The sequence below is a fragment of the Apodemus sylvaticus genome, chromosome 22, assembly GCF_947179515.1.
Source record: "Apodemus sylvaticus chromosome 22, mApoSyl1.1, whole genome shotgun sequence".
NCBI classification, from domain to species: domain Eukaryota; kingdom Metazoa; phylum Chordata; class Mammalia; order Rodentia; family Muridae; genus Apodemus; species Apodemus sylvaticus.
In genome coordinates this window covers 54,464,344-54,486,861 of record NC_067493.1, presented here as the reverse complement: position 1 = coordinate 54,486,861, position 22,518 = coordinate 54,464,344, and the positions used below count along the sequence as shown (strand labels likewise).

The 22,518-nt window shown below is 55.2% G+C and overlaps 1 protein-coding gene across 1 annotated transcript in view; it reads right to left on the bottom strand.

Annotated features, from left to right (window-relative positions):
* Positions 1-22,518, bottom strand: part of Trpv4 (transient receptor potential cation channel subfamily V member 4) — a 39,563-nt gene that overhangs the window by 859 nt on the left and 16,186 nt on the right. The window contains exons 3-15 of the mRNA XM_052168713.1: positions 19,188-19,360; positions 14,434-14,586; positions 13,241-13,381; positions 12,265-12,563; positions 10,358-10,537; positions 7,226-7,384; positions 6,909-7,001; positions 6,501-6,574; positions 5,087-5,252; positions 4,822-4,888; positions 3,286-3,602; positions 1,846-1,973; positions 533-654 (exon numbers count right to left, since the gene is read on the bottom strand). Coding sequence (XP_052024673.1) covers positions 533-654; positions 1,846-1,973; positions 3,286-3,602; positions 4,822-4,888; positions 5,087-5,252; positions 6,501-6,574; positions 6,909-7,001; positions 7,226-7,384; positions 10,358-10,537; positions 12,265-12,563; positions 13,241-13,381; positions 14,434-14,586; positions 19,188-19,360 — 2,072 coding nt within the window. The remainder of the gene's footprint in view (positions 1-532; positions 655-1,845; positions 1,974-3,285; positions 3,603-4,821; positions 4,889-5,086; positions 5,253-6,500; positions 6,575-6,908; positions 7,002-7,225; positions 7,385-10,357; positions 10,538-12,264; positions 12,564-13,240; positions 13,382-14,433; positions 14,587-19,187; positions 19,361-22,518) is intronic.

Below are 22,518 nucleotides of genomic sequence, written 5' to 3'. Positions count from 1 at the left end.
GGGCGGTAGCTGATTAAGGCTTAATAAAAAAACAAAACAACAAAAGCCCCCAAAAGGTGGTGGCGCACGCCTGTAATCCCAGCACTTGGGAGGCAGAGGCAGGCGGATTTCTGAGTTCGAGGCCAGCCTGGTCTACAGAGTGAGTTCCAGGACAGCCAGGGCTACACAGAGAAACACTGTCTCGAAAAAAACAAATCCCAAAAACCAAAAAAACAAAAGCAAAAAAAACAGAAAACAAAAAACCCCACAAAGAAACAACCAAACCAGAACAAAACCAGACAGGGCGTGTGCCGTACAGGGCTGCCCGGGATCCCCCGTCCCGCAGCCCCGCCGTCGGGCATCGCGGAGCAGGGAGGCTGGGGTGGAACCCGCCCTGTGCTGCAGGCGGAACCCACCGGCCCCGCCCACCCCCCAGTTCCCTGGACTGAGCTGCTCCGAACAGCCCCGCCCCCGCCCCGCCCCTGCCCCACCCGCTCTCTGTGCCACCCTCACCCCTGCGGAGGCGCAGCAGGAAGTGCCCCACCCCGCTCACCCCTGCGGAGGCGCCCCACGGTGTGCGAGAAGCCGTAGTACTGGTAGACGTCGCTCTTGCCCGGGTCCTCGTTAATGATGCCCAAGTTCTGGTTCCAGTGCGACCAGTTCACCTCGTCCACCCTGGCGGAGAAAAGCGGGGGAGGGGGAGGCTGCCACACTGCTTCCTGCCCCATCCCCAGGTCCTCGGTGCTCATGGCAAACGCTCCCTCGTCCCTGCTTCTGCCACCTACCTCGGCTCGGCCTGCCTGTTCTGGCCATTTTCTATCAATGGAACCTTTCAAGGCTGGCTTCTCTCATTTAGTTTTTACGGCCCATCCACACTGTGGCAGTGATAACAACTTTATTCTTTTTAACGGCCAAGTAATACTCCACTGTATGGATCTACCACAGTCTGTCTATCCATTCTTTGATGGATACATTCCTTCACACCCTTTCCTATTTTTATTAGGACATTGGTAAAGTCTGGTGATGCTCTCCTGGGACAGATTTGTGCATTTTAATGTTTTTTTTTTTTTGTTATTTTTCATACAACTTTTGTTCGTTGAGCAACTGCATATTGTACTGAGCCAGGGAGATTCGTTTGATTTCACCATTTTCATGATGAGGGAGGGACCCAGGGTTTGTGGGCTTCTTCTCTGAGGGTTACAGCACTGGTGACACAGCATCGGTACCAGACTAGGGGGCGCTGTTGCCACCCCATTCCACGGATGCGCAAAGCGACCGGATGGGCGGTGGTGAGCCCGCTCCGTCTCTGCCAGCCTCCGAGGGGCCACGGGGCCTCTGGCATCTCCACAGCCATCGTGTATAGATGCTTGCAAGGAGAGGTGGCTCAGAGGTTAAGAGCACCGACTGCTCTTCCTGAGGTCCTGAGTTCAAATCCCAGCACCCACACGGTGGCTCACAACCATCTGTGATGGGATCTGACCCCCTCTGCTGGTGTGCAGGCAGAAGAACACGATACACAATAAATATTTTTTTAAAAAAGTTCTAAGGCGGGCAGTGGTGGCGCACGCCTGTAATCCCAGCACTCTGGGAGGCAGAGGCAGGCGGATTTCTGAGTTCGAGGCCAGCCTGGTCTACAGAGTGAGTTCCAGGACAGCCAGGGCTACACAGAGAAACCCTGACTCAAAAAAACAAAACAAACAAACAAACAAAAAATCCAAAAAGTTGTGGATGCCCAGGAAGGAGGCGCCATCGTCGTGCCCAGCGCACAGCTGAAGACACCGAGGCTGAGACTTGCCCAGGTTCACCCAGAGTCTCGGCTGGGTCGCCCCGCGGCAGGGGCATGCCCTCCCTGGAGCCCGACCTCACCTGAAGCACCACCTGCGGTCCGGGGTGCCGTCCGAGCTCTTGCCCACAGTCACCATCTCTCCGGAGCGGAAGGCCTTCCTCAGGAACACGGGGAAGGCGCGCTCGATGTCCAGGATGGTGGTGGCCCACTGCGGGGAGGAAGGCAGGGCTGTTTCCCGCAGGCGCCGTGGGCCACAGAGGCCCCCGCCCGTGAACACAGGGCCTCATGCGGCCCAGGCTGCCCTCGAACTCCAGGCCTTCCCCGTGCTGGGGCGGGGCGGTCTCACGCATGCTGAGCTAGGTGGGCAGGGACCGGGCCTGCGGCCTCCGGCCCAGAGCCGCCGCCATGACCCCGTCCCCCTGCCCGGCCCGGGGTCCGCAGCAGCGCCAGGGGCTGGGACGGAACAGCGGGGGCGGAGGAAGGCCGTCCACGCTTCCACGTTAAAAAAGAAATGAAGACACCGCGGTCTCGGAGACGGGGGCAGAGCAGGGACAGAGCAGGGCAGAGAGCGGGCAGAGAGCGGGCGGCCTGGGGTGTGCGCTGCACACGGCCCTGGGGTCCGGTTCCCGGGGTGCAAAGAACCCCGCCCCCCGAGGGCAGCAGCTCTGCAGCCTCAGGCTCCTCCGCCCTGGAGCACGGTGACCCAGGACCCCCACCCCAGGACAATGCCGAGCACCGCACCAGGGGCGCCGCACACGCTGCCGAAGCGCAGTGAAGGCGGACGCCAGCCAGGCAAGGCCACCGTGTTGGCATAGAGTCTTGAGTGCTCTCTGTGCCCCAGGCTAGCCAGCGGCTTCGGGGTTCTCCTGTCCCAGCCTGTGGAGCTGCGCGCACCAGGGAGGCAGCACCGGAGGGGAGCTTCGAGCTAAGCCTGCTCCGCCGCGCAACACGCACGAGCCCTGCACCATGGCGGGATGAGCAAGAAGGCTCTCGGCAGCCACCATGAGCCAAATGAGCCTTCATTCTCCCCCCCACCCCGTTGGGGACAGCGTTTCTCGGTGTAGCCCTGGCTACCTGGGACTGCCTCTGTAGACCAGGTTGGCCTCGAACTCACAGAGATCCGCCTGCCTCTGCCTCCCGAGAGCTGCAATCAAAGGCGTGCGCCGCCACCGCCCAAAATGATTGTTTTTTAAATATCTAAATAACCCTGCTTCGGGAACTTATGTGACAGTGACCGGAGTGAATCAGAAGCCACCCTCTGCGCATGCTCAGTGCCGACAGCTGACTCCGAGCTGCCCAGAGCAGATGGAGGTCAGGAGCTCAGGCTGAATGGAGAAGGCGGGGTCCCTGAGCTGCACCACAGCTGAACTGGGGGACACTAAACAGGGGTGTGGGTGGCGCAGTGGAGGAGCGCGCGCGCGTGGGAGGTGGAGGTGGAGGAGCGCGCGCGTGGGAGGTGGAGGTGGATGAGCGCGCGCGCGTGGGAGGTGGAGGTGGAGGAGCGCGCGCGGCCCCCTCACCTGCAGCTTCCAGATGTGCTTGCTCTCCTTGGACACCTGGCCCACGGTCTCCCCCATGAGCGCGATGAGCATGTTGAGCAGGAGCACGAAGGTGAGGATGATGTAGGTGACCAGCAGGAGGATGAAGACCACCGGGTACTTGGCGCTGCTCAGCATCTCCAGGTCGCCCATGCCGATGGTGAGCTTGAAGAGGTCCAGGAGGAAGGCGCTGAAGGTCTCGCTGTCGCGGCACGCGGGGTACGCGGGCACCGTGCAGTTGCGCTGGTCCTTGTCACAGACCGTCATGTTGGCGCACGGATTCAGGAGGGTGACCAGGGCTGCGGGAGGGGCGGGGAGGCTGAGAGGTGCTGCCCTACTGGGTGGGGCTGAGGGAGGGGTGCGCAGTGGCCTCAGGAAGCCAAGCCCGCAAGCCCACGGAAGCGCCCAGGGCGCCCTGCTCTCCGCGCAAACTCTGAGGACTTAGGGATTTCAGAATGGAGTCTAGAGCTACCCAGCCCTCATCATTTTCTCTCAGAGCACACGTGGCACCTTTCCGTGACAGGTGGGGGGGGTGTGCTGGCATCCGGGGGGTGGGGTCAGGGATGCTGTTACTCCTACAGCTCAGAGGACAAGGATAGCCAGACGCCACCTGTCCCCAGAAGCCCTGACACAGCCTGTCACACGCAGACTCCACACAGGCTGCTCCTCCCCCTCCACACTAGCCACAGAGGAAGCACAAGAATGGCCGCCCTGTCTTGCTCTAAGGGCCCCATTCCAAGCTGTCCTCCTCACCATCTCTTCCTACTAGTCCAGGTGACAGCAACCAGCCACCGGGGCAAGGGAGGCTGACCTCAGCAGGATGGGAAGCTACACTGCCTTCAACTACAGAGCGTGGTGAACCCTTCTCAAGTCACAGACCAATGTAATCTAATTGTGTAGTGGATGCTCAGTGTGTGCGGACGATTCTGACACCTGATCTACATCCAACAGAAAAAAAAAACATTCTGTAATCCATTAGTAATGTCTGCTTCGGGCACAAAATGAGTAGCAGGAGCATGTGCACTTTGTGTTATATCTGGTTCTGACCTATGACCTGGTGGACCAGACCCAACCTGTAAGTTTCAGCTTCCCATTTCTGCATTCACCAGCTTAAAACAGTGTTTTCATCACCTTCATTTATCTGGGTGTGTGTGTGTGCACACACACTCGCACACACACACATGTGGAGGCAAGAAGATAAATTTCATGAGTCGGGTATCTCTTTCTTCTCTGTGGGTCACAGGGGTCGAACTCGGGTCATCAGGCTTGACAGTAAGCCCATTACCCAGAGGCCTGTCGTGGGCCTACACTGAGTAGCCTTTGACACATGTGGTGTGGCACGGCCTCTCTGACCTGAGACGGCTCCTCTGTTAAGTGTGATGCTGCTGCTGGGAGGGGGAGCGCAGCTTGGCTGGCCTTGGCCCACACGCCCACACGGAGGGGTCTCAGGTAGGGATGCCCACTGCCCCCAGCCCATGCAGCTTCCGCTACAGCCCTAGTTACACGAGCGGCACTCACCCGAGGCATAGCCGATCATGAAGAGCAGGTAGACCAGCAGGAAGCGGAAGAGGTCTTTGAAGAGGATCTAACACCAGAGGGGTGGTTATTAGGGGTGTTGTGGAGGAAGGGTACAGGAAGGAGTCTCAACTCCCCACTCCCCTGTCCCACCTTTCTCTCAGCCCCACCCTGCGCCGCCCCCATGCTGGCGCAGGCCCATGATTCCCCCTGGTGCCCATGCCCTCAGGTCAGACCGCAGAGCGGCCATGCTAAGTCCGACCCAAACCTTCTGAATCATGATGCTGTAGGTCCCCGTCAGCTTCAAGCCGCGGGTGAAGTAAAGAGCGTTCATCCAGCCGAGGACCAGGGCAAAGACCATCACGGCCAGGTAGGCCTCGATCCCTGCCAGGTAGAGCGCCGCAGACACAACCACCAGCACAGAGTAGATGAAGCTACAGAGCAGCAGAGAGAGCGGGAGGGCGGAGAGGGGAGGGACGGTGAGACTGTGGATGAGGAGAGAGACGTGTCCTCAAGTCCTTGGGGCACCAAGAAGTCCCAGTGTCTTCAAGACCCCAGAGAACAGTGGAGACCCTGGCATCTCAGTGCTCAGTTAATGAAATAACCATGGCTGTGAGCACCACGAGGTTGCGGGGAATTGAACTCAGGACCTCTGGAAGAGCAGTCAGTGCTCTAACCACTGAGCCATCTCACCAGCCCCTCCTTTTTCTTTTTGATAGGGTCTATTATGTATCTCTGGCTATCTTGGAACTCTAGACCAGGCTGGCCTCAAACTCACAGAGATATGCCTGCCTCTGTCTCCTGAATGCTGGGATCAAATGCATGTGCCACCACTACCTGGCTCCAGACATTGGGTCCTAGGCATTCCAAGACCCCAAAGCCACACCTTCTGGAATTTGAAAGAAAGATTCAGAGGGCTGGAGAGATGGCTCACTGGTTAAGAGCACATACTGTTGTTGCAGAGGACCTGAGTTTGATTCCTAGCACTTGTATCAGGTAGCTTACAACTGTCATTTAACACCAAGTGATCTGATACCACTTTGACTCCTCCTGAACATACACACACATGAACAAGTAATAATTAATATAAAAGAAAATGGTAAAAATGAAAGAAAGAAAGAAAAAAGAGAAGATTGATTCAGAGTTCTGTGGAGATTTTGCAGCTAAATCTCATTGTTGGAAAAGATGTAGCACACATACACTGACTCCCACATTCTGTGACCTAACAGAGCAGACATCAATAATCGATGGCTGCACTTCTCCCCACTACAGAGATAAGATTACAATTCTTCTTCTTCTTCTTTTTTTTTTTTTGTTTTTTTTTTTTTGTTTTGTTTTGTTTTTTTTTTTAATTTGGTTTTCTTGAGACAGGGTTTCTCTGTGTAGCCCTGGCTGTCCTGGAACTCACTCTGTAGACCAGGCTGGCCTCGAACTCAGAAATCCACCTGCCTCTGCCTCCCAAGTGCTGGGATTACAGGCGTGCGCTGCCGCCACCACCACCCAGCAGAAGTCAAAATTCTTTCTCTCCATGGTATGGATCAACCCACTAGCAAGCAAGCCTTGTCCAACTGTTTGATTATGGCTGCCCAGCTGGATGAGTTCATTCCTGCTCGTGCCATTTCTCCCCACTACCTGGATGACCATCTTCACCCAGAAGCATTTGTCCTGAGACTTCTACTCACTAGAGCAACTGGAAGGATCCATCGACGAAGAGAGAATTCACTCCAGGGCATTTCTTCATGAACAAGTCTTTGATCTGGAAGAGAAGAGACAGTGGGAGGAATATGGAGCCTGGAGCAGTTGGGGGAGGACGGGGAGCAGAAGGGAAGGAAGCAGAGTGAAGGAGGAGAGCAAAGAGGCCATGGGCTCAGGTGCTGAAGGGCAGGGAATAGAAGCCAGACTGGAGTAGGAGAGGAGGGAGGGGAGGAGGGAGAGCAAGGGGGAGAGGCAGAGGGGAAAAGGAAGGAGAGGAGGGAGAGGTAGGAGAGCAGGGAGAGGGAGCAGAGGGGGAGAGGGAGGAGGAGGAGGGAGAGGTGAGGAAGGAGGACGGTGAACTGGGCAGGCAGGTGGCACTGGGGCCATACACTCACACTGGTAAAGAAGAACAGGACTCCCGTGAAGAGCGTGATGACCTCACCAGCCAGCCTCAGGTAGTCCACCGTGGTGCGGTAAGGGTAGGGTGGCTGGGGGAGGAGCAGAGGCAGCAGCAGGTCCCCGCCTGCCCCCAACACCAGCTCCTCGCTGTCCCACATACCTGTGTCCTCAGCAGCTTCCTCTCCTGTCTCCCCGGAGTCTCCCCCAGGCTCAGAGCCATCTGGGTGCTGGGGCATCTTCCCCCCACCCCCAAGCTGCCTTCCGTCCCCACCACAGAGGCTGTCTCCTGTCCGGTTTCCAAGCGGGCACTCACCTTGCCCTCCAGGGGCTGATAGTAGGCGGTGAGGGTGAAGATGACCATGGCGCACAGGTAGGAGACCACGTTGATGTAGAAGGACACAGCCCCAAACTTACGCCACTTGTCTCTCAGCAGTTCGTTAATGGGCTCCACAGCCAGCATCTCATGGCGGTTCTGGGGAAGGCAGGGTGTCATGACCACCTTCCCATGCTGGGTATACCTGCAGGCTCACTCCAGCGCGGCCCTGCCTCCAAAGCTCTTCTCCAGCGAGGCCCCGCCTCCTAAGCCCTTCTCCAGCGAGGCCCCGCCTCCTAAGCCCTTCTCCAGCGAGGCCCCGCCTCCTAGACCATTCTCCAGCGAGGCCCCGCCTCCTAAGCCCTTCTCCAGCGCGGCCCCGCCTCCTAAGCCATTCTCCAGCGCGGCCCCGCCTCCTAAGCCATTCTCCAGCGCGGCCCCGCCTCCTAAGCCCTTCTCCAGTGAGGCCCCGCCTCCTAGACCATTCTCCAGCGCGGCCCCGCCTCCTACGCCCTTCTCCAGTGCGGCCCCGCCTCCTAAGCCATTTCCCCAGCCACACTCTTAGGATCCCCAGGGAGCTCAGCGCTCAAGGCTCTGCACAATTCCTCTTCAACTAACCGTTCCTTCCTATGCTGCAGTACCACGGAACCAGAAAATTCCTTAAAGAAAACCTACTCTGGGCTGCCAAGATGGCTCAGCCGGTAAAGGTGCTGGCTGTGCAAACCTGGGGACCCGAGTTCAGTCCCTGAAACCCAGATAAAGGTGAAGGGAGAGAAGAGACCTCACAAAATTACAGTCTAGCCTCCATACGCACACTGTGGCGCGCATGAGTTTACACACACACACATCTATTGTAGCTGGGTTTGGTGTCACCCACCCCTAATCAGAACACTTGGGAGACTGAGGCAGGAGCATCACAAGTTCATGAACTACACAGCAAAAGACTCCAAAAAAGAAAGAGCGGAAAAAAAGGTAGGAAGGGAGAGAGACAGACAGACAGAGAGAGAGTGAGTTCTGGCCACATGGGAACTGCACACTCATGAAGGCAAACATTCATAAACATAAAAATAAATATTTGTTATAATGGGCTAAAGGGCTGGAGAGATGGCTCAGCGGTTAAGAGCACTAACTGTGCTCTTCCAAAGGTCCTGAGTTCAAATCCCTGCAACCACATGGTGGCTCACAACCATCTGTAATGAGATCTGACGCCCTCTACTGGTGTGTCTGAACACAGTTACAGTGCACTTACATATAATAAATAAATAAATAGTTAAGCTTGACCGAGCAGGGCCAAGCTAGAGTGAGTGGGGCCAATTGGAGCGCAAGCAGGGCCAACCAGAGAGAACAGAAGTCCTGAGTTCAAATCCCAGCAACCACATGATGGCTCACAACCATCAATACAGATACAGTGTATTCATATACATACTAAATAAATAAATAAATCTTTAAAAAAAATAAGTAAAAATAAAAAATGGGCTAGAGAGATGGTTTAGTAGTTACGAGCACTGTTTGCTCTTGCAGAGGGCCTGGGTTCACTTCCCGGCACCCACATGACAGCCCTCAACGTCTATGACTCCAGTTCCAGGAGATCTGATGCTCTCTCTCTCCTCTGGCCTCTCCGGTCACCAGGCATGAATGCAGCGCACAGATAGCCATGCACACGGAGCGCCCACACATATGAAATGAAATGAAAGTTGTCGTTTTTTAAACAGAGGGTGGGGGGAATTCCAGGCACGGTGGCTTTATTCCTTCAAGCCCAGCACTCGGGGGAGGGGCAGAGGCAGGCGGCTCTCTGAGTTCGAGGCCAGCCTGGTCGACAGAGAGTTACAGACCAGCCAGGGCTACACAGAGAGATCTTGTCTCAAAACAAAACCCAAGGGGCTGGGGATGTGCACTTGCTGAGCGAGCAGAAGGTTCTGACTTGGATCCACAGCGCCACAAGACCCAAATGCCACCCCTTCTCATGTTCCCCAAACTCTGGTCTAGCTGAAGAATGAATCTTGGTCCCACATTCACAAAGTCTAATCAAGGAACAGGTTCGGGATATCTAGCTCAACATCAATACACGATTGGTGTGCCCCGATTGTCCAGTTCTTCACAGAGGCAGACATCAATAATCAAGGCCTGTACAATCATTCTACACAGTTCTCCTTAGGCCCCAGCAGTGAATCGGTTTCCACCTGCAAACCTGGATCTATATATCGATGGATTCTCATCTCAGGGATGAGGGAAGGAACGTGCTCAATACCAGAGCCCGGCTGGGAGGCAGGCTGCCCACCCCGCCCCCCACAAGTCCACTGTGCTGTCCATCTAATGGCTGGGAGACCCGTGACAACATGACCACAAAGGTCAGAGCTAAGGGACTGATAACAGAAGAATGACCCGCTAAACACCTGAACGCTTACACGCAGCACATATGCCCAGGGAGAGCATTTTCCTTTTTCCTTTCCCTTTTCCTTTCCTTTTTCCTTTCCTTTTTCCTTTCCTTTCTTTTCTTTTCCTTTTTTGGTTTTTCGAGACAGGGTTTCTCTGTGTAGCCCTGGCTGTCCTGGAACTCCCTCCATAGACAAGGCTGGCCTCAAACTCAGAAATCCACCTGCCTCTGCCTCCCAAGTGCTGGGATTAAAGGCGTGCGCCACCACTGCCTGGCCTGGGACAGCATTTTCTGATGCAAACCGCTATCTGCTAAAGCCCGCTAAGTGAACAGGGCTTTCGGAGCCCTGACTTACAACTGCGTGTGACGGTGGCCGACAGAACTGTTTCGGGACCAGGGTTTTCTAAAAGTGACTCATCTGGTCCCCTAACAACCCCAGGGGATATACATCCTCCTCCACACATTACAAATGAGAAGCTGACCCAGAGAGGCTACGCCACTCACCCGGGGTCACACAGTAAATATACGGCAGAGCCAGGATCCCCAACCCGTCCCAAAGCCCACCCCCCACAGACCCTGCTCAGTTCCCTGGTTGCTGGAGACGGTCCTGAATGCTTAGCTGACGCTCATCGCACGCTCTGGGTCACACAACCCTGAGTCCTGTGGTCCTGGCCTGACTCAGCCACAGCCACACACACCCCAGCCCTCACCCCAGCACCCCCCTGTACCCTCCCCACCCCCCCACCCCCAGCACCCACCTCGATCTTGCTGTTGTACACCAGGATCTCCAGCACGGACACTTCCTCCCCACACGTGTCTAAGGAGGAGAGGTCGTACAGCGAAGAATACACAGGCCCGTAGGCCCAGTCCTTGAACTTGCGAGACAGGTGCCTCGTGTCCTCATCTGTCACCTCCCGCCGGATGATGTGCTGAAAGACCTGCAGATGGACGTTTGCTCACAGACAGACAGACAGATGCACGGTAGAACACATGTGGTGTTTTACATATGATTCACAGGTGACAGACAGATAGATGATAATTACATAGTAGGCATGATCCATAGACATAAACAATAGGGGGCTGGAGAGATGGCTCAGTGGTTAAGAGCACTGACTGCTCTTCCAGAGGTTCTGAGTTCAAATCCCAGCAACCACATGGTGGCTCATGATCATCTGTAACGGTGTCTGATGCCCTCTTTTGGGGGTCTGAAGACAGGACAGTGTACTTACATATAATAACAAATAAATCATTAAAAAATTTTTAAGAAAAGTAAAATAAGTAAATGATAGTTCCAGGACAGCCAGGGCTACACAGAGAAACCTGTCTTGATAAACAAACAAACAAACAAAATAGATGCCTGACAGATATATAGATAGATGACAGGGAGTAAACAGACAGACAGACAAACAGACAGACAGACTTTCAGTGCTGGGGTAGAACCTAGGGCCTCGAATATGCTAGACTAAGTCATTCCCGCATCTTCCTTTTTATTCTGAGACCCCGCCCCTTAAGTTACCCAAGCTGGCCTTGAACGTGCTCTGTAGTAGCAGCAGCCTGTCCTGAACCTTCTTTTTTATTTTTTATTTATTTTTTTTGGGGGGGGGGAGGTTCGAGACAGGGTTTCTCTGTATAGCCTTGGCTGTCCTGAAACTCACTTTGTAGATCAGGCTGGCCTCGAACTCAGAAATCCGCCTGCCTCTGCCTCCCAAGTGCTGGGATTAAAGGCGTGCGCCACCACTGCCCAGCTCTTTCTTTTTTTTAAAGATTTATTTATTCATATGTATATGAATATACTGTCACTGTATTCAGACACCCCAGAAGAGGGCATCAGATTCCATTACAGATGGTTGTGAGCCACCATTTGGTTGCTGGGATTTGAACTCAGAACCTCTGGAAGAGGAGTCAGTGCTCTTAACCGCTGAGCCATCTCTCCAGCCCTGCTGCGAACCTTTAATTCTCCTGCCTCAGGCTCCCGAGTCTCTGGGGTCTCAGGCTGACCATCGAGCTGGGGTTCTGGGGTTTCTACACTGCTTCCAGATCATCACCACACCCCCAGCTCTCACAGCAACGCTCTACCACACAAGGAAACTGAGGCACAGGGGTAGGGCCTGAGGCCACCCCCACCCCCTGGGAAGCACTAAAAACCACAGCCTGGTTCCTAACCCAGGCTGCTCTCAGAGCAATGGTGACTTCCAAGGGACAGTCCAGCAACAACCGTAAAGACATCATGGTTGTCACAGTGCATGTCACAGGGTGCGACTAGCATCTAGAGGATCAAAGGCGAGGATGTCCCACAACACACAAGACAGCACAGAACAACCCTAAGGTGTCCAGTGCTGGGGATATCCAGCTCCTCCAGGGTGCTGAGGGAGCCGGGGAGAAGCAGGCCCAGTGTGGGGAGTCCGCTGGTCAGGGGCCCTGTGACTCAGTTTACCTCAGTGAGTCATCCTGACTGATGGACTTAGGATAGGGAGCAACCAGTGGGGATGATGTATGTGGTTCTAGATAAAGCTGAGGACAGTGGCCGGGTACGGCGTGGGGGGCTATGTAACAAGTTCTGTAGGTGCGATGCTTGCTCCCTGGTGAGGGCCTGCAAAAATGGATGAGGGAAGGGGGGGGGCACGATGAATGGCAGTCAGCGCCTGGGGGAGCTGGGCCCACTCACCCCGATCTTGCCCGTCTTTGCAGCCATCATGAGGGGCGAAAGGCCATCATTGTTGAGGATGGTCTCCAGGTTGCTGTCCGGGAAGAGGCGGGAACACTTGAGAAGCAACAGGTCGTACATCTTGGTGACAAACTTGGTGTTCTCTCGGGTGTTGTCAGCGATGGCCACCAGCGCGTGCAGCACGGTGTTGCCTCTCGAGTCCTGCCGCCTCATGTCAGCTTTCTTGTGAGGGTTCTCTGTCAGGTAGTTGACGATGTGTGGCTGGTTGGTGCAGGCCGCCAGGGACAAGGGCAGCTCCCCTGCGGCCAGAGAAACTGAGGGTCAGTGCAGGAGACCAAGGTGGGACTTTGCCGGTTGTGCTGGGGATGGGGACACCACCAGATGCCACCACTCGCTTCACACAACAGGGGACGGGGCCTGGGGCTTCTCATGGTGACTGCTGGAGAGGCAGGGGGTGGCTATTTAGGGACACAGCCCATGCAACCAGGACGCTGTGGGTCTGGAGTCCTGGTGGCAGAGCTCTGGGAATTTGACTTCAAGTCCTATGTCAAGTATGGTGTTAGCAGGGTGACGTTCAGAATATTTTATGGCAATATGGTGGTAGTTTGGACTGTGAGATCCCAGCTCACATACAATGTGAGTTGGACCAAAGGACACTTGCATAGTAGGGTGCTAGGTGCTGACACCCCATAACATCCCCAGAGTTCTCCCGATCTCGGGCTACAGATGGGGAAACTGAGGTCCATGTAGTCGGTCACATGACCAGGATGAATCAAGGTGAGGCTGTGAACACAGGTCCCTTCTGAACTTTCTCCAGAGCTCCGTCTCTGAGGCGCGGCCTCAGAGAGTGGGATCCCGGGGCATCCATGCCATGGGGTGGGTTGGACCTGTGGCAGCTGAGCTCTGAGTATGTGGGAGTCACCTGGGCTGCAGACACCCCTCAGCCTTGTCTCCACCCGCAGCTGCGGCTACTCACCAAAGTAGAAGTAGCCGCCCTCGTCCTTGGGCTGGAAGAAGCGGCCGCGGGCCTGGGCGTGCACGTCGGCTCCCTGGGCCACCAGCAGCTCCACGTAGTGCTTGCAGCGTCGCTCAATAGCAATGTGGAGGGACGTCTGGCCTGGGGGAGAGGGGCCAGGCTCACTGAGGGGTCCAGAGTCTGCTCCCAGAGGCAGACCGTGGCCTAGGGACCTCAAGGCCAAGCCTTATCCAGCAGTCACTGGAAGGCGGTGTATAGGGTTGACATGGGATCTGGGGTGCATGACAGGCAGAGTCTGATGTATTGGGGCGCAGACTTTTAAGCTCACAGAGTGAATGGCTTGTAGGTTCCAAGGGCAAGAACTCAGACACACATACACACAAACATACTTTAATTCTGGAGGGCACAGTGGTCTCCTGGCCTCAGATTTTTGGCTACTTGCCATATGATGTGCAGGCTTAAAGACTCTTGAGAGTGTAGGAGTTGGAGAGATGGCTCAGTGGTTAAGAGCACTGATTGCTCTTCCAGAGGTCCAGAGTACAAATCCCAGCACCCACATGGTGGCTCACAACTATCTGTAATGAGATCTGACGCCCTCTTCTGGTGTGTCTGAAGACAGCGACAGTGCACTCATATGAATAAAATAAATGAATAAATCTTTTAAAATAAAAAGAGTTTACCAAGAGCACAGGCTTCTTGCGGGACACTGATTTGAGTGCACGGCCTGGGAACGATGCCCATGGCATTTTAGGGGACCCCACCCACCCAGACAGCTGGGTCAGCCAAACCAACTCTTGGAGACCAGAGTGGCGCTAGATGGCCTGGCCAAATCACCCCGACATGGCCAAGAACGTCACAGACTCTGAATGTTGGTATTTTGCAGTCTTAGGGTTGGTGAGTAGGTTCTCAGAAGCGGGGCACACATGACACGGAACTGGAGGCTCAACCTCACGCCCTGCAGAGCCTCGCATGGCCCAAGGGTCCAACCACACAGCCTCTGGGCTGCAGTTTTCTAGCTCACCAGCACCACACAGCCATGGGCATTGCATCGCAAAGGTTCAGAATCTCCCATTCTGAAATTCAGAATAGCAGAGTACGAGGAGTAGCTACTGAATCTTCATCTGTCCATCCGTCCATCCATTCACCCATCCACTCACCCACCCACCCATTCAGCGCTGCGTGGCCAGACCCACCTCGGTAGTAGATGTCTCTGAAGGGCGAGTTGATGAATTCCCGCATGTTGCCCGTGCGCTCTGCTATGTCCAGCAGCACCGGGATGGTGGCATTGCGGCCATTGTTTAGGTTCAGCAGAGCCTTGGGCAGGCAGGTCTTCCCCGTGGACGGCTCTGACAGCAAGGGGCAGGAAGAGACAGGCTCAGAACCTGGCTGCGACTGTGGGGCAGGAACAGGAGCCCAGGCCGGGCTGCCGCACCTGCCTGGATGTCCTCTGCCTGCTTGGTGGGGACACAGCTCCCTTCTGTCACTCACGGTGTCCATAAACTTACGGCCATAGATACACTTTGACATATAGAGAGCCACGGCCCGTGGACTGGCATGTACTTAATCATAGTACATAGAGAGTTCTCATAGAGATTTCTCTCTGACACGGGGTCTCATGATGGAGCCCAGGCTGGTCTTAAACTCCCAATCTTCTTGCCTTGGCCCCCAGAGTGCTGGGATTACAGGGCTGTGTCACCCTGCGCTTGAGGGAAATTTAAATTTTTATTTTATCTGTGTGTGTGGGGGGTGTGGCCTGCATGGATATCTATACACGTGTCTAGGCAGTGCCTGTGAAGGTCGTAAGCAGCAATCAGATCCTCTGAAGCTGAAGCTACACATGGCTGGGAGCCACCGCGTGGGTGCTGGGGACTGAGTTCAGCTCCTCTGCAAGAGCAACTGGCGCTCTAACCACTGAGCCGCCATCGCCCCAGCTCATAGAGGGAATTTTTAAAGGGCTTTGGAATGTGAGGAGATGGGAACAGAGAGCTAGGCACCAACCAGGCTGGGATACAGAGAGGCACACCGGATATGTGTGCATTAAAAAAGTCAACCGTACATCTTGTTGGTTTTTGTTGCTATTGTTGTTGTTTATTTCGAGACGGGGTTTCTCTGTGTAGCCCAGGCTGTCCTGGAACTCACTTTGTAGACCAGGCTGACCTTGAATTCAGAGATCCACCTGCCTCTGCCTCCTGAGTGCCGGGATCAAAGGTGTGTGCCACACCTGCCCGGCTTGTACCACGTGTCTTAACCACAGGACCGGCAAAGCCTGTCTGCCTCCCCCTGTGCTTCCGATGTATACACGCGTGTGTCTGCATGGAGGCCTCGGGCCGGCACTCGCCGCTCTCCACCTAACTTTCCAGACAGGGAGGCTCTGGGGGTCTCTTTGCCTGTTCCCACCGCCTCAAGTGCGGGAATCCCAGACACGTGCCACCTTGCCTGGCTTTTTCCGTGGGTGTTGGATCTGAAGCCAGGTCCTCACGCTTGCACAGCAGGTACTTTACACCGCTGAGCCTGTGAGCGCCTTTATCAGCTCTGAAAGCCAGACATGTCAGACAGCACTTGTCCACCCATGGGAACATGGAAGCCTGCTCCACAAAACATTTACACCAGTGTCTGTCGCTAGAGGGGATCGAAGAGCTGGCCACAATGCTCCCTAAAACCCAGACTGACCGTAAAGAAGGTGAGACACCTTAAGGGGTGGAGTGTCTGGGGGTCCTGCAGATACGCGAGCGTAAACGTTTCCCATTCCTGTCCAACACCTTTTGCTATCTGAGTCGGCCAGATGCCCGCCGCCTCTCCCCGATGCTCACCCTCTTCGAAGTTTCTTTCCCTCTCTATGATGTGTTTGGTTACAGGAACTAGCTTCAGTCTCCAAAGAATCAGTAAAAAAGCAAGCTCCCACTGCCACCGCCACTAATCAGGCCTGGGCAACGGCCGAGGTGGGAGCCGCAGGCTTGGGGTGAGGGTGAGGTTTGCAGGCTGGCCCTCGGGGGGACCCGAGGTGGGAGCCACAGGCTTGGGGTGAGGGCGAGGTTTGCAGGCTGGCCCTGGGGGCGGGGGGCGAGGTGGGAGCCACGGGTTTGGGGTGAGGGCGAGGTTTGCAGGCTGGCCCTCGGGTTGGAGCCTTGGCATTATCTCTCACTTAACAGTAACCACAGGGACATGGGTGAATCACCCAGTATTGTGATTCTCGGGACCCCAGGCATCAACAAGGCCCCCTTAAATGTCAATGCTGCAGTTAGCCTCCTGTGGGAGGGAGTGTTTAAGGCCATCTCCCCAGATGCAGGGAGGGATTGAAACCCGGGAAACTTCTAGCCTGACCTCCAGCCTTTCTCCCGTCTCCTGGGCCAGTGAGTACAGCTTCCCAAGGGCATCAGATGAGGCTGCCCTGGATGCCAGCAGAGCCCCTGGGGGGCCCAAAATCTCTAGCATGGGTGATATCAACCCTCCATTTAATCAGTATCGCCAGCAACTACCAGCTCTCCATGATAACACAATTCCCCTCCCAGCCTGAGTCCCATCCCCCGAATCCTCAGCGCCCCCCACCCCCATCCCACGCCTGCCCCATTTTACCCACTTTTCTCGGACCCCCTTGGCTGTCACCTCTGTCCCCCTGAACCAGGTACTGTCTCTTGAAAGCCCAAGATGGCCCCCTGGCTTGCCCAGCCTCTGTGGTCCTTCTCCATGCACTCTGCATACAACAGTTGCCACAGTCACCTCAGAGGTCCTGGAAAGTCACAGGGTCTTTGTATTCACTGTCCCTTCACAGATATCCAACCTGAAGTACCCCTCCCTGCCTCTTCACACACTAACATAGTTCACTCAGACTACGGGTGTGTCAAGTCCCCTGACTATATACCCTACACCGTTTGTAACTCTGTGCTTATTCACGTGGTTGCCTGGTCAATGCCTGTCCCTCCTGGATGACCAAGAGCCACTTGAGACCAGGACTCTATCTGCCTTGCTCATAATTCCTCATTTTCAGCCCCACACCACCCCCACCTCCCTCTGGACACCAGCCCAGTACCTGGTACTTCAACAGTACCCAGTGACATCTTGCTGAATTAGCAAGAACTCACTAAGGACCCACCCAGGCACCTTCCGTGATTCCAAGTCACAGCTGGCACACGGGGATCCGGGTTCCTGGGTCACCGGTTTCCATGCACTCCTGCACTGACTGTGGAACGATTGCTAAAAGGAAGCAGTTCCTCGGCTGACCACCAGGTGGCGACATGTCTCTGGCTATGGAGCCTGGTGGAGACAGGGGCTCTAAGTAGCCCATTGTCAAAGGTTGTAAACTACCCTGGTGGAGGTGTGGAGGGGTTGCTGGGAGGGGATAGGGTAGAGATTTCAGATACCCCTGAAAATCAGATGAGCTCATCAGCCTCCAGCCAGAAAAACACGCTCGAGGCTTGTACGATTTGGGGAGCCCTGTGGTAGACCGTGAACCATGAAGTCAAAATCCAGCCCAAGACCATAGACAGGTTTTAGCAAGGGAAGCTGGAGAACTTTGTTGGTATTAGAAGATCAACCAGAGCCGGGCGGTGGTGGCACACACCTGTAATCCCAGCACTCTGGGAGGCAGAGGCAGGCAGATTTCTGAGTTCGAGGCCAGCCTGGTCTACAGAGTGAGTTCCAGGATAGCCAGGGCTACACAGAGAAACCCTGTCTCGAAAAAACCAAATCCAAAAAAAAAAAAAAAAAAAAACCCAAGAAGATCAACCAGGTCAAACTTTACAAGATGGCCGCTGCTTCAAAGTGGGGACTGTACTTGGGCTATTAGTAAGGACTCTGGGCAGTCACCTCTGACCTGGTGCCAGCACATGGTGGCAGCTGGCTTGGAGAAAGGGTTCAGCAGCTACGTGCCTGGGTACAGGTGAGACCAGGGCAGCTCACAAAGATTGGGAGTCCATAGAGGGTTCTGAGGGTGGATAAGCCAAACGGGCCTTGCAAAGGGAATGTTGTGGATGGTGGCTGAGGGAATTGGGCCAGGGAGGAGGGCCTGGTGAGGGTGAGGCAGGTCTCTAGAAGTGCAAATAGGAACCCCAACCTACCCTGCCACCTACCAGCTATCCCACCCACTGCCCCGCTACCCACGGGGGCTGCTGCAGTATTTTCCATATCTCATCATACTGGGGCAGTGGAAGGCCTGTGCTTAGACAGGGAAAACTGGGGCAGAGCAAGAGTTGTGGAGCACAGCCACGCGTGAGAGGGGCGCAGGTCAGAGAACCAAGGTGGAATCTGACGTTCTTCTGTGTATTTTCATAAGGTTAGAGATAGTGGGATAAGGCTTTTACTATATTGGCATTTTGTAATTGTGTTTATAATATCTATAACTCTAATTGTCTAATTAAATAAGCATTATCAGGTAATTGGATGGTGAGCTGGCCAACAATGAGTGTATGGGGTGCGATAGCGAGAGGAACTCGGGGTGCCCCGCTGGAGGGGTGGCTAACAGAAGTATGGGTGAGTGAGATGGCCCAACACAGGCCCTACAGCCCCGCAGAGCCGGAGAGTTTGCCGGCCTAGAGACCAGCAGCTCTAGAGAGTAGGTGGAGGAAGGAGAGCGGGAGTGTGGTGAGAACCGGTGGAGTGATAGCAGATCGAATTTTTTAAATATTTCCCCGCAACAGATGGCACCCAACGCGGGGCGCCAGGGGACAAGGGATTCTGGCTGCCTGTGTTTAGAGTACTTCAGGGCACAGTCTACTGTGTCGTGGGGAAGACACACCACCAATGTTAAGAAGTGTGTTAGAGCCCCTGTGGCTGCTGCGTGAATGAATTCTGTAGGCAGCCAAGACCCGGAGAGGTTCCGTAATATAAAGGATGCAGAACCCCAGACTCCGCCCAATCTGTTCTGGTGTGTTCAGTCCAAAGAGACGCACACATGGGGAAGATAATTACCCAAGCAGAGCAGACCCTCCCCCTGCCCACCAGGGCGGCTCACCCCGGAACTCCTCATCAGTCAGGCGCTTCTTGTGGGTCAGCAGGAAGGAGAGCAGTCCATCCAGGTCAGCAGTGGAGCCCCGGGACACAATGTCAAAGAGGATGGGCCGGTTGAAGACCTTGAGGATGGGGGGTGGCTGGGGTGCAGGAGCTTTGGGGCTCTGTGGCTGCTTCCTGGGGGGGGGGAGAAGGACACCAGGAGTTTAGCCTCTGCCTGCCCTGCCCTCCCTGACCTAAGTCACGGGTTAGGGGAAAATGAAACCAGTGGGACAAAACTAAAGAATACTGTGGAATGCTTTACCCAGGAAGGGGAAGCCAGCCTTCTGTGTGCTGGGCAGAAAATCAGAGGGAAGCACGCAAACCTGCCATCCTCTAGCCCACCCACCTCCCTTCCCTCTATCTAACCACTTGCTTATACACCCGTCCATCTACCATCCATCCATCATCCATCTACCCATCCACCTGCCCTCCCACCATCTATCATCTATCTACCCATCCATCATCCACTTATCCATCCATCATCCACTTATCCATCCATCCATCTATCCACCCACCCACCCATCTGTCCATCCATCTATCCATCCATCCATCCATCCATCCATTCATCATCCATCCATCCATCCACCCATCTATCCATCCACCCACCCACCCACCCATCACCCACCCACCCCTCCATCCATCACCCACCCATCTGTCCATCCTTCCACCTCACCGCCCTCTGCCTACCCTTCGTCCAGCCCTCTCACCTGTCCACTTGCCTTCCCCATCCATTCATCTAACATTTTCTGAACACTGAACACCTTTGTGTGTGAGAGGCAGGGTCTTGTGTCACCCAGGCTGGCTTTGTAAGGGACACTGATCTCGAATCAAGAGGCCTTGGCCCCTTGAGTTCTGGGATGTCAGTGTGTGCACTATGTCTGGCTTATGCAAGGATGGGAACAGAAGCCAGGGCCTGGAGCATGCCGGCCAGTACTCCACCCTCTGAGCTTACCATCTGGCCCTTACTGAGCACTGTCTGAGGCAGAAAAAGCCTGAGAGAAAGCAGGGGAAGGAGCATAAACTACAAGAGAATCTCCTTCACTTGCTCGCTCCCTCATTAATTTCATCATCCAATGATGTCTGGGACAGAAGAGGCCAGAAAAGCGGGGAATTAGCCCAGAGTCAGCTACACAGCAAAGATGCACTACGTGTTAGCCAAAGTCACCATCGCTCCTGAGAGCCATGCGTCTGAAGCCTGTGTGTGCATGGCAGAGGTGCTGAGCCTCAGAGGAAGGTGGGGTCGTGACAGGACCCAGAGAGGGCTGAGGAAGGCAAAAGAGAGACACTTGTATAGTATTCAGCAAACATTAATTGTGCATCAGGAGAAAGGGCTAGCCTGGACACCATGAGGACAGAGATCTCACGTCTCTCTCTGCCATGTTCCCATCCAGCCCAGGCTGGCACAGACGGCATGCATCAGAACTTCAGTGAGTAGGAGAGACAGAGAGGAGACCAGGGAAGCAGATGACCAGGAAGGGAGAAGAAAAGGAAGAGATCCGTTTCACAGGGCGTTACGTGGGAGGCCTGGTCTCCCTCGTCCCTCTGCTCAGGGCCCAGAGGGGCGGTGGGAAGGGGGTGCTGGCTGTGGGGTGTTCCACAGAGCGAGAGCTGGAACGTCCCCAACCAGCCTTCCGGACCCTCTGACCGTCTACATGACAAGAACTCGGTTTCCACCTATATCACTCGTTACCACTGGATGCCACTGGAATCCTTTGAGGGCTTCCAACTTTGCCCAGGTTCCCCAAATTTTCTCGAATTTCTCCAGGGACCAGACTAGGGTGAAACCTCAGGGAGGCCTGAGGGAGGGAAGAGAGGTAGTGCACTGGGATTCTCTGTTGCTCAGGGGCCTGAGTTTCCCCATCTGAACAGTGACCGGACAAAGTCCCTAACAAGGGATGGACTCCTCCACCTTGGTCCTGAAGTCACACTCTTGCACACTCGTGTCTCTCCCTGGCTTGGGATGGCTCCTAACCCCGTGGTTGTCCTGCCTCCATGGGTGCCACCTTCCCGAGAAGTCTTCCAGAGCCGGCTCTCCTGTCCGCGGTCCCCTGTCTGGCATTAGCGCTTTCCCATCTAGAATCACGGAGCTTTGCCTGTCACTGCCCGGCCCCCCAAGCCTGAAGAGCCTTCGGAGCTAGGAGCTGAGCAGGGCCTGGCTCACTGCAGGATCCTTGGGGCCAATCAACTCCACCTCTGGGAACTGCTCTCTGTAGACACAGCAAGGAGCCTGTGGAGACTTCAGAGCTCCTAGCCATGCAAGCGTGGAGAACGGACGCCCTCTGACTGGAAGCCAGTCTGTGGTCAGCAAGGGCCTAGGAGAAGACGCCACAGCTTCAGGCATCTCCAGACTTCAGGGTGGTACGCTAGGACACACGTGGAGGCCCTGACGGGATTTTAGGAAGGAAAGGGGCTGATGTCCAAGTCTGAGTCATTTGAGGACACATGACAGACAGCAGAAGGGACCTAGGAAGGATGTAGCCACCTATTCAACCAGAGCAGAGGTGGTGTGCGGCAGGAGGAGGGTGCCTGGGGCCTGGCCCAATGCCAGAGGTCAGAGGAAGAGGGCTCCCACCCGTGACAGACACCATACTGTGACACTCTGCTTAGCATAGCCCGCAGAGAAGACAGGCCCAGATCATGGTGTCTGGGACTGAAGGCACTGGGCTGGGGGAGACTCCATCCTGAGGGGCCTGGACCATCACCCGTGGGGGTTTCTCTCCACTCTTCTACCTTCCAGCCAGGCCTCCTTCTCGGGAGAGAAAGGGTTAACACCTGAGGCTTCCAGCCGGGGAAACGGATAAAGAGATGAACGCATGAATGAGTGTGGCCAGGAAAATGGAGCTGGGCGGAAGAACCTGAGGCTGGAACAGAGAACAGAGGAGGGGAGAGAAAGCGGGCGGCCATCAAGCGTGAATGAGTGCAGTGTGGGGGCGCACACCGGTGACCCCAGCCCTCCGGATGCTGAGACAGGGGGATTGCAAGTGAAGGCCAGTCTGAGCTGTAAACTGAGCCTTGTCTCAAAGAGAGAGACAGAGAGAGAGACAGACATACAGACAGGCAGACAGACAGAGAGGCAGATAGACAAAGAGACAGAGAGACAGACAAAGAGACAGACAGACAGACACAGAGACAGACAGAGGTAATGAATGACTTCCCGACAGTACCGACGAACGGCTGGAGGTTATACAGACATTTTGAGAAGTAAATGGTAGATGGGAGGGAAGTCGGCTTGCAGATGGGCAACTGGACAGACTGCAGACAAGAGGGACAGACGGCGGGGAGCCATCTGGACG